Source organism: Bidens hawaiensis, unplaced genomic scaffold (assembly GCF_021521415.1).
Source record: "Bidens hawaiensis isolate Kalapana, Puna unplaced genomic scaffold, B.hawaiensis_p1.1 tig00024822_1, whole genome shotgun sequence".
Classification (NCBI taxonomy): domain Eukaryota; kingdom Viridiplantae; phylum Streptophyta; class Magnoliopsida; order Asterales; family Asteraceae; genus Bidens; species Bidens hawaiensis.
Window position 1 is genome coordinate 267,945 of NW_027493933.1, and position 17,509 is coordinate 285,453.

The 17,509-nt window shown below is 35.9% G+C and overlaps 1 protein-coding gene across 1 annotated transcript; it reads left to right on the plus strand.

Annotated features, from left to right (window-relative positions):
- The first annotated feature begins 5,203 nt into the window (after nt 1–5,203).
- Nucleotides 5,204–16,989, plus strand: LOC143570119 (glutamate receptor 2.7-like). The gene is made up of 5 exons (XM_077055854.1): nt 5,204–5,438; nt 12,915–14,161; nt 14,288–14,594; nt 15,275–15,675; nt 16,600–16,989. Exons 1-5 carry the CDS (start codon nt 5,255–5,257, stop codon nt 16,987–16,989), a joined length of 2,529 nt encoding a protein of 842 aa, XP_076911969.1. The 5' UTR covers nt 5,204–5,254.
- Nucleotides 16,990–17,509: the final 520 nt, after the last annotated feature.

The window sequence follows — 17,509 nt, forward strand, 5'->3', positions numbered from 1 at the left end:
CTCGAACCCATTGCCGTTAAATATAAACCCCCTCCCCCATTCCCTTGCAAAACACAACCATAAAAACTACCATCGTTGTCGTTTGATATCAATGTCTTCATCTCGCCGTCGCCCTCATCACGCCGTCGTCATCTCATCCTCGCGGCATGGTTAGTTACCATTTTCGCTAACACTCGACTATTCTCAAGTATGAATCAGGTTTCAATTTTGAGTTTTGATGAGTTCGGGTGTGTTAGGAAATGTGAAATTAGCTTCGTTATTCAACATCAATTACTAATCAAGTTTGGGTTTGTTCATTGTAGCTGCGGTGTTGGTCGATCTCTCATGGACCGCGTGGATATGGTGGTTTTGATGAACACCTAGCATGATCAGGTTCAATGCAGGTGGACAAGATCAGTTGGAGTAGTTGTTTAGGTTTCTATGGTTATATTAGTTGTTATAATCTATAATAATTAGTAATTAGGTCTTTTAATGAACTAAGAACTTTTGGTGTTACTGTAATTACTAGTGTAACATCTCGGATTTTTCGTATTTGTTTAAATCGATTCGGGAACGTAATTCGGATCTTTCGAACTACTTAAAACTTGTATTTATTGGTATTTAACTTGGTTTAACTTATTTTATAATTTCATAACTTTCAATTGTGCCAAATAGCCCTTAGAAACCTTTAAAATCGCTTAAAACGGCTAAAAATCGTATTTTCGGGAACTACGAGGACTAGTTTTGCCAATTCTTTCCTATTTTCGATTAAATTAACGAAACTTAAGCTCCAAGATATGTCAACTAATTTTATAAAACATTCAAATTTCATTTTATTGCTATCCAAACCGAAATCTTTAAGTTATTATATCTGATTTTGTCATTAATTGATTATTTGATTTCCTAAAATAGTTATTTCCTAATAAACAAGTCTTAACTCTTAATGTTTAAAAAGGCATATCATAAAACCCTAAATTATTACTTCAATACCAGCCCCCATAGCTACAATCCATGAAATTCCTTTCCCCATTGTTGGTTACATCAAGAATTTATCAAGTTCGTATTGCTTCGTTGACTTTCAAGCTTCAAGACCCTTTGACCTCGATTATCTCTTGTTCCATTCGTCTCCGGGGTAAGTTGTCTTCTTCAATATTGTATATTTTTATCTGTAGAACAAAAGCCCTCAATCAATTTTTCCAATTGAGGGAGTCTCGGTGGTCAATTGGACTCAAACCCGTTTAAGGGCATGATAGGCAATAACTTTGGCCAATCAATTTCTCATGCTTCTGGTCAGAACCAACGTTCAGTCCAGAAGACTTTTATTTCGTAACGAGATTTTATGACTACTGACCAAAACCCGAATTCCGACTCGCTGTTCGGATTCTGGTCAGTACCAGCTCGCTTAAATCTTTAATTTAACATACCCGGAGTTCTAGACGTTCGTTTGGATCGATTCCAACGGAATGGAGTTTGTTTTTACTTACATTATCATATCTCAAAGTTTCAGGTTCTGATTGTTTATCTCGTTCGACGCGTTAGTGGACGACTCGTTTAAATCTTAGTTCGTTCATTTAAATCTTAGTTCGTTTATCATAATTATTAATCACTTGCCTTTAAATTAAGGTGAGTTTTATCATTCCCCTATTTTACTAAGTTTTCTAAACGTTTTGGGACATATGCGTATTATTTGTATTTCATAATATATATATATATATATATATATATATCAAAAATAACAAACGTGTAATTGTGTGTGATTGATCAAATATATTTGTTACGTGTTTACTTGCTTATGTGCGCATTCGTATTTCGGAGAGGTCCAACGCATTCCCTTGTATTGGTTGCTTATATTATTGACCCACGCCCGATTCGTTTGGTAACAATCTTACTATATTTGCTTATGGTTGATTACTAGCTCCCGATTCGGTTGGCAATGGTTAATTGAAAACTTATTTGCTCATGGTTTGATTTATTTACCGCATTTACTACATTTTGCTTGTTTCTTTTATGTATTATATCAATATTATGACATTGCAAAAACTTGTGATAAACTCACTCAGTATGTGTTGTTGACAAATTCTATTTTCTACGCATATGCAGGTTGTCATTGAATTGAAGTTGAAGTATGGACACTTAGAAAGACCTTAGGGTTTTAATGAAGACAATAATTATATAAATCTTGATTGGATTACCTGTATTAAATTATTTATTTGTGTTTTGAATACTCGTACTGTATTTGGAAATAATTAACTTAATAGATATTGTCACATTTTATTTATGATAGTATCTTCAGGTGTGAGCAATCATGCTCACGCCCCGACATTTCCACCTTAGGTTGGGGTTTGACAACTAGGTGTTTAGTATATCTACTAATGTGTAATATGTGTTTACTTATGTTAATGATAATCTACTAATGTAATTACTAGGTGTTTTGGTAATAACTAATTAGTTATCTTATAATGCAATATTGTCACGATCTTTATAACTGAAATGTTTAGTTATATTTATAAGTGCAATGCCAATCTTTATGTTTAAGGAACAATGGGTGTCTGTATGTTCTGTTTATCTCTTTTTTTTGTGTGTGTGTGTGTTTATGTATTTATATGTGTGTGTGTTTATGTATGTGCAACATTAATTATGTAGGCCCTAAAAATCAGATCTCACAACGTGTTTTTGAATAAATCTCGGTTGTTGGTTAGCGGAAATCACCAACAACTAACCAAGATCTCGGATCTTGTGTTATGTTTGTTTATTTGCTGTATTAGGAAAGATAGAGAGTGGGTGAATAGTTAAGGTAGAGAGAGAGAGAGTTCTTTTAAAAGGTTGTTGTATGCATGGCAAGCTTCACCTTTTATAGGTGAAGCCATACCATGCTTTCTTTCTATTATTTCGGCTCAATGAGCTTTGTTTACAGGCTTCGGGCCCAAACATACATAAATCAAGAAACGAAAGCATATCATACAATCGATAACAAAACGAAATAATATAAAAGACTTAACAACATAATCGAGGCTACAAATTAGTAGAACAATAACAAACTTATTAGTTAAATAATCAACTATTGGACATAATTGTCTATTATAAATGTGTTTGCAGTGGCATAACTGTCTATTCACAATCACATGTGACTGTATATAAATATGTATGTTTGCATCTATGTGTATCCATTTGTATATGTATATGTATATGTATATGTATATGTATATGTATATGTATATGTATATGTATATGTATATGTATATGTATATGCATATGCATATGTATGAATCTGTGTATACATGTATGTATGTATGTATGCAGATATATGTATGTGTGTATCTGTGTGTGTATATGTATGTATGTATTGTTGGACTCGGTATGCCCAAGACACATATTATTATTGATGTGGCTAGTACGTCATGATCCAAGTCGGGTCATACCCAATAACAAGCTAGACAAACACCAATAATATTTGTTTATATATGATATGATCATAACAAATAAATATTAACACTTGAGTTATTTGGAAAAGGGTTTCTAAATACAATGTACTTGTGAGATAAATAAATCATATGGATGATTATACTTTGAGAGAAAGTATTTCCTTTTGTTACTTAAGATGGTTAAGTAACAATGTATTAAGCATGTTACCTACAATGTGTCATTGTGTATAACACAATATGAGTGTATATGACACAATACAAGTTATATATAACACAATGTAAGTTATATTACACAATGGAGGTAATATAACACAATGTAAGTTATATATATATATATATATATATATATGAAAGTTATAAAAAATAATAATAAAAAGAAACAAGAACGGAAGGGGCCGCCCCCCCTTCTCTTTCTCTTTGTATTATTTTATTATTATCTTCTTGTTAGTGGGTACATGCAAGACATCTTATTGGGGACTTGGGTGATGCAATTGTATGACCACTTTTTCTCTCTTCTCTTTCAAACAACTTCACAAGTAACACAAAATACTCCTCTCCTCTCTTCCTCTCCATTGGATTCGACCAAAGGGAAAAAGGAACAATGAGAAGATACAAGTGTGAAAATCCTAGCTAGAAGTGGTGTTTGTTAGAAAGCTTGGGGTATGCTAGCTTGAGGAGCTTCATATCAAGCTTACGTTATCATCATCTCCTTCCTCTTCCTTGGATTTGAAAGGTAGTATTGACATGCATGAACTTATAGTGTCATGCATGTGTTTGATAGTATGTATTTCGTATTTGGATCCGGGATTGGGTTTTGCATGTGTAAAATCGGTTTTACTCAATAATCTAACAAGATTTAAAACTAATTTCCGCTGCGTTTTTCATAAAATTGGGATTTTATGACTTTGATAATCTTGTTAAAACCCAACATGTATGTATGTATGTATGTATGTATGTATCTGTGTGTGTGTATGTGTGTGTGTATCTGCATGTATGTATCTTATGCATTTGAATGTATTCATTTGAGTGTGTTAGGCAGCTAAATTTGTACAAAGGCACAATTTGACTTAGGAAAGTCAAACCTTGTGTTTCAATTGGTTAGTGTTGTATAAAGTCACAGTTTGACTTAGGAAAGCCAAACTTTGTGTTTCAAAAGGTTAACCATATGCATTTGAGATTAGGGTCAAACATTGTGTTTAATTTTGTGTGTAATAAATAGCTTTAACTGAAAGTTAACGGGTTAAAGAAGGTCAAACGAGGAAAGTCAAATGTTATTTGTTGTTAGATTTGGAGGGAAAAAACTAGGACTGAAATAGGGTTTGAGTTGCATACGTTAACAGACCGTGGAGTTGTAAATTACAAGGGTATTAATGTTTTTTCATATGAAAACTAACTTTGGGACCAACGGCTGGTTCTAATTACCGCCAAAAAAAAGAAAAAAAGAAAAGACCACATGGGTCATAGCTGAAAAAAACCACCATAGGGTTGAAAGCTATATTTTCAATGCCACCATACGAACCAAAACTACAATTAAATCTAATAATAATAAAATTAAAAATCTTCAAAATAAGATTGACTTGATGTGTCAAATTAAGAAAGAAAGAAATATCTTCTTGGTCTTTATTTATAAACTAATTATATAATATTTATATAATATATTTTCTGTCATATTTTATGAGCTCTCTCTCTAGTATCTATATATAGAATGAGTATAAAGAAAAATCAAGTGGAGACTGTCCTTAGGTATATTCTTTTCTTCCTTAATGGCAAACAATCATAAGTCTATTATTGCATTTTCTACTATCTTTTTATTCTTGTTATTTTTACTAAATGTTAACGTTGTTTCAACGAGAATGCAAAATATTACGCGTGACACATCTGCTGTTGGGGTTATCCTGGATATGACTTCTCGAGTGGGCAAAGAAGCTAGAGTTGCCATCGAAATCGCCATAGACGATTTCAATACAGAAATGAAGACAAATCTATCACTTTACACAAGAAACTCCCATGGAAATGTGGTTCAAGCAATTCGTGATGGTAAGTCATCTTATTCCATTACTTATGATCAACTTGTTGACTAGATCATGAGCAGAAAATGTTAATATGTCATCTTAAATGAATTCTCTTAAGAACTTATTCAAATGGTTAAGATATTATATGATCAACTGGATTGGTCATATCTCATATTTATCTTATTTGTATTGTGACGTTGAACATAGTGTACATATGTTATTATGTTGACTGATATAACCTATAATGCAAGTGAGCCAAATATATGATAACTAGCAGGAATATTTGCGCTACTGAGTGAAGAGATAACTGATGTTGCATCTAGTTCGATAATCCTATGTAAGCCCACTATTACTATTGTGGATAATAAAATTTATGTCATTAGATACATATTAAGATATAGAGGGGTGCCCTCACTATTTCCAATAAATAAATTTGCGTCATTATGAAAAATAAAACTTATGATCATTAAATATAAATATGGATCGAATGGGCTAGTGTTTAGAAGATCATTTCACCCCTATGAAAAGTTGTAATTACTTAAATTAAGCATTAAATATTTTACCATATGATTAAAAAGTTGTAAAACTCTTAAAAAAACAAAACAAACAAACTATTGAGATGCTCTTCCCATGTACTTTATAACTTATTATAGATTGGTATACACAACATATATAAAGACAAATATAAACTCGACCACTTATTTGAACTGGGCATCCGCTGTATTTTTCGTACTTTGATACAAAACATATAAAACGAACAAGCCAACAATACAAGCGGAGCCTTTTTCTTCTAAACGGCAACCTAACTTGATCCTATAAACCACCTATACCAGGCTACCAGCATACTTCAGGATTTGAACTCTCAAACTCTAAGATAAAGGAGAGTCGTTTTACTACCACATCATGTACCTTGGGTAAAAATTATAGGGTAAATTTTAATTTATATCCTTTAGACCGAAGTTAGGAATTAAATCTTAGTCAACACATATTGCTATCAATTATATTGTATTTAATATGTATATTTCCTTTCTATAGTTGGCTTAATGTTTGTTAGGCATGTATTGTATATTAGCTTTTGAACCCGCGTATTATACGGGATTTATCAAACGATAAAAATAAAAAAGGTCCTTTATTTCAATTGTGATTCTCAAAATACTTATGAATTAATTTAATGTAAACTTAAAGGAAAACAAAAGGGTTAACGAAAATTACTAAAATAGCATGATTTTGGAAACGTCGGATGTGGATTTGCAAGAAATTTAAAAAATATGCTAAAGTTGTATAGTTGGTCAAACTTCAGGTATGAAAACGACATTATGTTATAAAATCCACACCATGTTATAACCCGTTTGACAAAATGATTTTGACCCATGATCCATAGATAGCTAGAAATAGAATGAGTGAGATAAGAGATTAGAAATTAGGAAAATATAGGTTTGACACCTAAGTTTTAACATTTTCTTTTATTAGTATTGTAAGATAAGATGTAAGATGTAAGATGTTATAATCTTATGTGAATAGAACGTTTGATTGGAAATCATCCCACTTTCATGGTATCACCCCATCTCCCCTAATTTCCTTTGGCCGACTTCGGTTTGCTTATTCTCACAGACCTTGGTCTGGTTATTAGTTTTCTTATTCTTTTTTGGCTCTCAAACCTTTCATCGTTGTTATGGATGATGCTAAACAAGAAACCTCCACCCGATATACATCGTTACCAACATCCAACAAAAAGTTCGTGAATTGGACGGCAAGAAATTACCTACTCATCTTGGGTAAAACTCTTCAAGCTTCATGCCCATGGTTATGCGGTTTCTCATCATATTGACGAAACTCCAGCTTCGGCCAAAGACGATCTGAACTTCGCTTCCTGGAAGAAAATTAATTCCATTGTCTTACAATGGATTTATGGTACCATATCTGTAGCAGCCCAGCTACGGGCGTACCATAATATTGTCTGCTTTGGTCGGGGCGTACCACCAACGCCTCACGGATTTGCTTTTGGTTGCCAAGGTGAAGACTTCCCAAGAGGTCACCCATCCTAATACTACTCTCACCTGAGCATGCTTAACTGTGAAATTCTTCTCTCATCCATTACCATCAAGCGCCCAAAACACGTTATGATGGAGAAGGTACCCATCTCCTTATAAAGAAGACTCAGTTCTCCTCCCCAACCGATGTGGGATGTCACAATTCACCCCCTTAGGAGTCCAGTGTCCTCGCGGGACCTGCCACCACCGGTCCGGCCCTGGCTCTGATACCATCTGTAACAGCCCAGCTACCGCCGCACCATAATATTGTCCGCTTTGGCCGGGACGTACCACCATCGCCTCACAGATTTGCTTTTGGTTGCCTAGATGAAGACTTCCCAGGAGGTCACCCATCCTGATACTACTCCCACCCGAGCACGCTTAACTGTGAACTTCTCCTCTCATCCACTACCATTAAGCGCCCAAAACACGTTATGACGAGGAATGTATAAGGAAGACTTCGTTCTCCTACCCAACTGATGTGGGATGTCACAATATCGGACGACATACTTGATCGTGCTTTGGAAAATGAATCAGCCGCTTATGAAGCGTGGAACCGTATTCAACAGTTGTTTCTAAACAACAAAGGTACTCGGATCGCCACACTCGGCAGCAATTTGTGAATCTCAAGCTTCGCCAAATGCTTTCGGTTGAATCCTATTGCCAACGCCTGCGGGAAATTGGGAATCAACTCACTGATTTGGGCGTTCCAGTTCCCAACGAACAATCGGTGACTCAACTCGTTCGTGGATTACCCAATGAGTATGACGCCGCCGGAGCTTTAATCAATCACAATCTCCCAATCTTGGACAGATGCTTGTGATATGTTGCAAAAAGAATTCGATCGCCAACAGGCCCGGGATGCGATCGATCCGCTTGTCGCTGCTGTTGTTCCGGACCAACATCTACCCACCAATCGCCGACACTATTCCAACAGAGGTGACTCTCAAAGGCACAATAGACCGTCAACACCAGTGGCCTTCTAACCGGTTCAGCCATCATCCACAACATTCTGGTCCATTTTGGTATCCTTAAACAGGCCCAATAAGTCCATGGCCCAACTATTGGGGTTTCCCACCACCATCACCCAGCCCATACCCCACTCAACCAAGGTGGGCTGCTTCTCCTTGGGCCTTAGTTGCACCTTCTGGGCCTGGACAGTCTTTCAATAATCAACCTCCTAGTAATACTGGTAAGACTCCCACTGCTCAAGCCCATGTTACTGAATTTGATGCTCTTGATCCGACTGATTTATCAAATGCTTTTGCTGCTATGAACACGAGTAACGAGGATGGTCAATGGCATATGACATGGGAGCTGCGTCCCACATCATGGGTGACCAAGGAAAAATTAACTCCCCTTTGTTATCTAGTTCAATAACTTCTATACTTTTTGGAAATGAATAACGTATTCCTATCCTCGGATCGGGTAATAGCATAATCCCCACTTCCACAAAACCCCTTCACCTTGAGAACATTCTATATGCCCTAAATATTATTAAATACCTACTAACTGTTCGTCAGTTTAACATTGATAACTAGACATCTACTGAATTTGACCCCTTTGGTTTTTCTAGTGAAGGAATTCACGAATGGGAAGATCCTAACGCGGCATGACAGTGACAGCCACCTTTACCCGCTCATCAACACTACCGCTTCCGCTTTTCATTTTTCACATAATCAAGATTTTTGGCATTGTCGTCTTGGACATCCCGATTTACCCGTTTTTAATTCCCTTATTTTAAATAAATTTATCTCTTGTAATAGACGTGGCCGTGATATTGTTTGTCAATCTTGTTTAACTTCCAATATTAAGTGTTTACCTTTTAATTCATCATTATCACAAACATTATTAGTTTTCGACATTATTCATTGTGATTTATGGGTATCCCCAGTCACTAGCAAGTCGGGCTATAAATATCACATGGATTTAGTTGATAACAAGACCCAATACACTTGAATTTTTCCCTTAAACTTTAAATCCTAAACTTTTGAAAATTTTGCCAAGTTCCATAAATCCTTTCAATGCGATTTAGGGGGTGAAATTGACAATCATAACTTCAAAGCTCTAGCCAATGCACAAGGATTACAATTCCAGTTCTCATGCCCACAAACCTCCCAACAAAATGGGAAATCCGAATGCATGATTCACTAGCTAAATGAAAACATGCTCACATTTCTAACCGATGCTTCTGTACCACAAAATTTTTGGGTTGAGGCCCTCCATGTCGTCACCTACCTTCATAATATCCTACCTACCAAACTTCTCAACTTTCACTCCGCGTTATACCAAATACATCCCACGTATGACCATTTACGTGTCTTTGGTTGTGCTTTCTATCCCAATATATCGGTTACCCGTCCACACAAACTTAGCCCACCCTCCACTTTGTGTGTTTTTCTCGGATACCCAGCAAACTTCCGTGGCTATCAATGCCTTGACTTAACCACAGGCAAGGTTATCTTGTCGCGACACGTCACCTTCGATAAGTCCACTTTTCCTTTTAAAACCACCACCCCCCCAACCTAGACCGATTACTCCTTTTTAGATGTGGAACCATCTCCCTTAATTTTACAACCCACCCAACCCAAACCACCAGCCCCTACATCCAACCTCGCCCCCACCATCACCACAAACAAAAAATATCTAGCCTACTATGCATGCCACGAACCAAACCCAGCCCTCCACATCCCAAACAATCCCTACGACCCAAAGTACAACCACACAATCTACTCCGTCACCTCAACCCACCAACCCACATCCCACAACAACCGAACCTACATCTCACATTCTAAATCCAACTGCCAATGGCCTTAACACAACCATTCCAACCACTACCACTCACCACATGACAGCCCGACTTCGAGCTGGAATCTCCAAACCGAAGACACAATTTAATCTCCACACACGCACACCATTTCTCCATTGCCCACTTCCCACATCACCGCTTTATCCGATCCAAACTGGAAAGCTGCCATGAATAACGATTATAGTGCCTTAATGAACCGTAACACTTAGAAATTAGTTCCCAGGCGACCCAATGCTCATGTAATCCGATACATGTTGTTGTTTTGCCACAAGTTTAATGCCACAGGTCAGTTATAAATATACAAAGCAAGACACATTTAGTCCGGTTGTTAAACCCACCACTATCCAAACTGTATTGAGCTTGGCAACGTCTCGTTCTTGGCCTATTCATCAATTAGATGTCAAGAACGCTTTTTTACACGGTGATCTCAAAGAAACAGTATACATGTTTCAACCACCTGGATTCAAAGATCCCCAACGACCGACACATATTTGCAAATTACAAAAATCTTTATACGGTCTCAAACAGGCACCTCACGCATGGTTCCAAAGATTTGCAACATACTTACTTAAATGTGGATTCAAAAGTGCCATCTCGAACTCTCTTCTCTTTTCATTTACAAAAAGGGCGACCAAATGGCATATCTATTACTTTATGTAGATGACATAATCTTGACCGCCTCCAAGTCGAGCCTTCTACATAATATTAGTAATTCTCTTAAAAAGGAGTTTGCCATGTCTGATCTCGGGACATTTCATCATTTCTTGGGAATTTCGGTTAAACATCATAATGGGGGCTTATTTTTGTCCTAAGAAACCTATGCTGAGGATATTTTGGCACGTGCAAATATGACGACTTGCAAACCGGCTGCAACACCTGTTGACACCTGATCCAAACTAAGCGCCAATTCCAGGCCATTAGTTGAAGATGCTACTCTATATCGTAGTCTAGCTGGTACTTTACAATATCTCACTATCACACGACCTGATATATCGCCTCTTCATATACGCACATCCCACTTTCAGTTTCTTAAACGGATTTTACGATAAATTAGAGGTACCGTGACTCACGATCTACACATAACGCCCTCCCAGTCTACGGCCCTCACAGCCTACTCTGACGTTGACTGGGGTGGTTGCCCAGACACGAGACGATCTACTTCGGGGTATTGCATTTTTTAGGCACTATCTGGTCTCCTAGTCGTCAAAGCGTCAAAATACCATTTCGAGGTCAAGTGCCGAAGCAGAATACCGTGGGGTTGCAAATACAGTTGTTGAAACAAGTTGGCTTCGGAACCTACTACTTGAGCTATATGTGCCTACTCGCCAAGCCACGATTGTCTACTGTGATAATATATCCGCCGTCTACCTGTCCGAGCAACATCAAAGGACAAAGCACTTTGAAATTGACATTCATTTTGTTCGTGACAAGGTACAAGTTGGTGATATTTGAGTACTTCACATTCCGGCAAATTACCAGTACGCAAACATTTTTACGAAAGGGTTACCATGTCCCCTTTTCTCCAAATTCAAAGCCAGTCTTTGCGTTCGTGGTCCTACCGCTAAGACTGAGGGGGTGTCTTAGTCAACCATATTGCTGTCAATTATATTGTATTTAATATGTATATTTCCTTTTTATAGTTGGCTTATTGTTTGTTAGAAATTTATTGTATATATTATTATCTTCCGTGAATAGAGCGTTTGATTGGAAATCATCCTACTTTCATTAAACTCATATCTAAATAAATTTGTTAATTACTCAAATAAAAGATTCAAAAGCTTTTAAGTAAAAGGAAATCGTATAAAATTGCTAACATTGTGGTAAAACATTAGGTTCGAAATCAAAGATTCAAACGATGAAAATCAGTCCATATGGCAGTTTGTCTCATGATCTAGCTCACTGAGGCATTTATATTCATTACTTATGGCCATGTAACTCTAACACAGCCAACATTATATATGCTCTTAATAAACTACTGAGATCTTTAACGAGATTGGAATTAATTCCAACACTCCTGCAACTTTGTTTATTATGAATCTGGACTTATTTATAAACTACTTGAATAACGAATTTAGATTTAACTGCGATCTGAACATATATCTGGAGTTGAAAGGGTAATACAAACAAGTATATCGAGTATAATCTGACTCATAACAAAGCTATTGGTGGGATAAATCGAAGGGGGTAATAATTCTTGTAAGCATCTCCAAATAAAAAACAAAATGCTTCTAACCGACCTAAGATACATGCATCAATTATTTCAAATCAAAATGAAGCTAAGAAATGCCCAACAAACCAGACATCAATCTGAGATTAGTTGGAAGAGGCTCAAGACTTATTATCCAAACCAAATAGAGAATAATATGTGCTTTCTTTAATTGTGGTGGAGAAAAAACCAGAAATTGATTTAATAAGTTATTTGTAGTTTTGTGGAGACATATCTACTGTGTAGTATGGTCCAAGGGCAGATCTAGCATTTTTAGTGTATTCTTTTTTCTTCTTCGTTTGATGTATCACCTACCTCTAAACAAAATTTTTTTAGCCCGTGTTATCTCTTAACTTTTCTTTTAGATCCGCCACTGGTGTGGTCTACCTGTTTTTTCCGCTCCCTCTATCCTATGTAGATAACAATTTCTTGATTCGGTTGAAAATCGAAATGCAGCCACAAATCTTATTGATATACATAAAGTTGATGCAATTTTGGGACTTCAGACCTTGGAAGAAGTTGTTTCAGTTGGAAAGATTGTTAGTATAGCTCGAATTCCAACATTATCTCTTCTTGATTCGGTTCCTCAATGTGCGCTGGATAGTTTCTCCTTTCTTGTTCAGGCCACACATTCTAATCAGTTTGCTCAAATGAAAGCTTTCGTCGCAATTTTGAAATCATGCGATTGGAATTGCTTTACTTTCATTTACGAAGACATCAATTCGGCATCCACTCAAGTCATCCCTCATCTCCTAGAAGCCATCAAAGAATCTGACGTACACATGAGCAGTATTGTAAGGCTATCATCTGTATCTTCTTCATCTTCATTGCTGGAAGAACTTGGAAGGATTAATACAATGCAATGTAGAGTGTTTTTGGTTCATGTATCTTTGGAAATGGGCATCCATCTTTTTCAAAATGCAAAGAGCATGGGGATGATGGGAAGAGGCTATGTGTGGATTACAACAAATTTGGTTACTGATCTTCTCCATACCGTAAATTCGTCTACATTTTCCATCATGGAAGGTGTGGTCGGACTTGGGAGTTTCTTCCAAGAAAGCTGCTCGCAATTTTATGATTTTAACACCAAGTTTCAAAAAAGGTTCAAGATTGAACAACCTGAAGAAGAAAGCAACATTCCTGGGATTTTTGCGGTCCGGGCTTATGATGCTACATTGACTATGGCCTTAGCTTTGAGCAGAAAGAACATGAGTGGGCAAAAGTTACTAGATGTAGTTTCATCAATATCTTTAACTGCCATCACAAGTAAAGTTCAATTCATTAACAGGAAATCAAATGCATCTATATTCCAAATTATCAATGTCATAGGAACATACTATAGACAACTTGGGTTCTGGTCAGAAGGACTCGGATTTTCTGAGGTAATTGATGATGGAGCTACTAATGACACCTCTTTGCAGAATTTAGGCAACATTTTTTGGCCCGGGAAACCGTTGCATACTCCAAGAGGATGGGCTATTCCTACAAATGCCAATCCATTAAGAGTTGGTGTGCCAACGATGGCCGTTTTCAAAAAGTTTGTGGACGTGAAATATGATGATTGGGATCATAATTATACTTTCACTGGTTATTCAGTTGAGCTTTTCAAAGAAACTGTCAAAAGGTTACCATATTATTTGCCATATGAGTTTCACCCCTTCAATGGAACATATGATTTATTGGTGGAGCAAGTTTATCACAAGGTTAGGAGTCACTTATTGTATGTTAACATATTTGCTTTTTTTTCTTCTTTTTTAACTTATAAGTATGATATTATGCCTCACTTTAACTAGTATACGTCTTTCATGGATTTTGCATAAATTGGCCAGAATTTTGATGCAGTAGTTGGCGACGTTTCAGTAGTGTCAAGGCGATATCAATTCGCTGAGTTCACACATCCTTTCACAGAAACAGGGTTGATGATGGTAGTGGCCAGCACATCATATCATCAACAATGGTTATTTGTGAAGCCTTTTACATCTGAAATGTGGGTTATAACAATTCTGTTTAACATTTATAATGCCTTGGTTATATATCTAATTGAAAGAAAGCACAATCCTGAACTTCAAGGGTCTGTTCTGAATCAAACTGGAATTCTTCTGTATTTAGCATTCACAAGAATGTTTTCTAGAGACCGTATGTTCTAACTTCTAAATATCCAATACAATTAGGGGTGTTCAACGACTCGAATTTTGAATATTCGAATTATTCAAATCGAATTATTCTAATTTTAAAATTTTGAAGCTGGATTCGAAAAAGTTCGACAAATCCAATTTGAATTCAAAATAGCCAATTCGATTCAATTCAAGTTTGGAATAAGAATTCGATAAGAATTTATTAAAAAAACAATTTTAATTTCAAAATCACTACAAACTTAAGTTTTCAACTACAAAAAATACAAGTATATAAAACAAATAAATCATTCAAAGTTAACATTCTAATTATTAATAGTGGTAACGTCCAATTAGATGTTCATAAAGTATTATGAATTAATAACCAAAAAATGATGAACATTCAATTTTTAGTCTTTAGAATTTAAAAGAATCTTAATATACACACACACACACACCAATTTGAATTTGGACTTCGAATCAAATCGAATTTACAATCATAAATTCATTTTCGAATCAAAATACGATTACTAAATCAAATTCGAACTGAATTGAATTCGAATGATCAAAACAGAATTCGACCCATCAAATTCGAATTAAATTCCAATCGAATTTCGAGTTCCTCGAGTCTGATTCGTATACTAAGCACCCCTAAATACAATGTTTCTGAAATGATTTCTAACCTATACTGATCCATCACCTCAGGTGATGAAGAAGTTCATAGCAATCTAACAAGAATGACTACAGTAGCATGGCTCTTTGCCGCAATAATAATTGGTCAGTGTTACACAGCTAGCCTCACCAGCATGCTCACTATTAGAAGGCTGACACCTCAAGTTACTGATTATCAGACACTAAGGAATACAAATGCTGTTGTGGGGTATAGCAAAGGGTCCCATGTAGCTAGGTATTTGCATGATGTCTTGGGTTTCAAGAATGAAAATCTAAGAAACTTTACTTCTCAAGAAGAATATGCTCATGCTCTTCGAAGCAGACAAATCGCAGCAGTTTTTCTTGAGACTCCTTTAGCTAAACTATTTATTTCCAAGTACTGCAAGAGCTTCACCACAGCTGGGCCTACATTCAGGGATGGCGGATTCGCATTCGTAAGATTCTTAAAATTTGGCCACTTGATCTTTTGATTTACCTGCATCGTCATCTATATAAGTAACATATCAATTATTGATTGACCCGCTTACTAATCAATGATATAGGTTTTGTCCCTAACATGTGCATAAAGAAGTAAATATTTTTTATATAAGTTTAAGTTTAATGATCAAAGTGGTGGAGAGTTGCAAAAGTTATAAGTTTAATGCATAGAACTTCTTTAATCATTTCATCAAACAGTTGCGTTAAATTTTGATATAATATAATGCGTGTCATCGTAAATATTCTTAATTGACATACTGAATGTTTATAAGTGATTTGCATATATAGGACAAAACTCTTATCAACCCAACCAGTTTTGATCCACCATATAGTTTAAACTTGAACTCCGTCGACGTGTAACCTAGACTTGGAATGAGAATAAGTTGAGCTAAAACAAAAATATATTTAAAGTTCGAGCTGTTTTAAGCCGAGTTCTAGATTGAACTCATACACGAAGCAAAATCAAATGCACACAAAAGAAACTCCAAAACACGTAACATGTTGTGCTTAATTTTATAAGGGCTTATTGAACTACGAGAACTCTAATCGAGTTTTCAGAGTCTTATGCAATATGTGTATTTATGTGTGTGAGCGCACGCACACATATTATACTTTAATGTGTATGTAAATTCAAGCTATTTGAGTCTAACTTGAGTGAGAATTGTTCATTACAAACACTAAATTATTTCCAGAACAAAAATAACAAAACCAAAAACATTTTTTTTCTATCGTTGGTTTTGTGAGAATATATGAATTAAGTTCGAACTTGTCTTATATAAGATCCACTTGAGCTCGAGTTAGCTTGTCATAAGTTACTACCCGATCTACCCATTTTACAACTACAATGATAAATGGCTAACTAATTGTCCCTTTAATTGCAGGTACTTCCGAAAGGTTCTCCGATGGTTCATGATTTCACAAAAGCGCTACTAAATGTCTCTGAAAGCGGCACTCTCCAAGATATAGAGAAAAGAATGCTTGGTTCAGAGCAATGTGTAGATCAGGATACAATCCATGATGAATATGGAAGTTTGGATCTTAGTGCCTTCTCGTCACTTTTCTTTTTGACGGGTGGCACATCGACCGTTGCTCTTGCAACTTATGTAATTATTAGCTTGCGAAAATACTATCAGATGGAAGGCAAGAGTCTTGTTGTCATTATTTCAGATATCAAAAAATACATTGCGCATAGAAGGAAGCGATTATCCAGAAAAGTTAGCGATTTGGAATCTCCAAAAGCACTGGAAGTGACTTGTGTAGGGAAATTATAAAGAAGTAAATTTGAATTGGTTTAAAACATAGCTGTAAGAACAATGTTTTATATAGATTGCAATATTATAGTTTACTACTACCCTAATATATGATAAATATAAGCGTCAGCTACACCACGTTAAGGAGGGGAGAGTGACCTATTAACAAGCGTTATGAATGATGGGACCCAATATATTCAATTCACCTACAACTTTCTTGGCATTCTACGTTTGGATGAACAAATTGCCTTCGCCAGCGAGTATAGTTAATTTGATCGGCGATTGAAACTAAGAAGCTGAATTTTCCGGTCGGCTCGACGACTTTGCAGAAGGGTAGTATCCCAATCTAATGCGTATTGGCCTTGATTTTTTTGAGTTTATGTCCAATATTACAGAAAGGGTTACATTAAAGAAATAAGAATTCAAGTCAAACTCAAAAAACATAAAATAATATTTAATAATAAAATTTTTTAGAGTAATTTTACCATTTATTTCTTTGTTATTTTGTTTAACTCAATATAAATATATAATATTTTGTTTA

Excerpts from the sequence above, each read along its gene's own strand:
- LOC143570119 (XM_077055854.1), top strand. The coding sequence starts at position 5,255 with ATGCAAAATATTACGCGTGACACATCTGCTGTTGGGGTTATCCTGGAT. Across the intron at positions 14,162-14,287 it reads TGGAGCAAGTTTATCACAAG|AATTTTGATGCAGTAGTTGG; the intron begins GTTAGGAGTCAC and ends TAAATTGGCCAG. Across the intron at positions 15,676-16,599 it reads GGGATGGCGGATTCGCATTC|GTACTTCCGAAAGGTTCTCC; the intron begins GTAAGATTCTTA and ends CTTTAATTGCAG.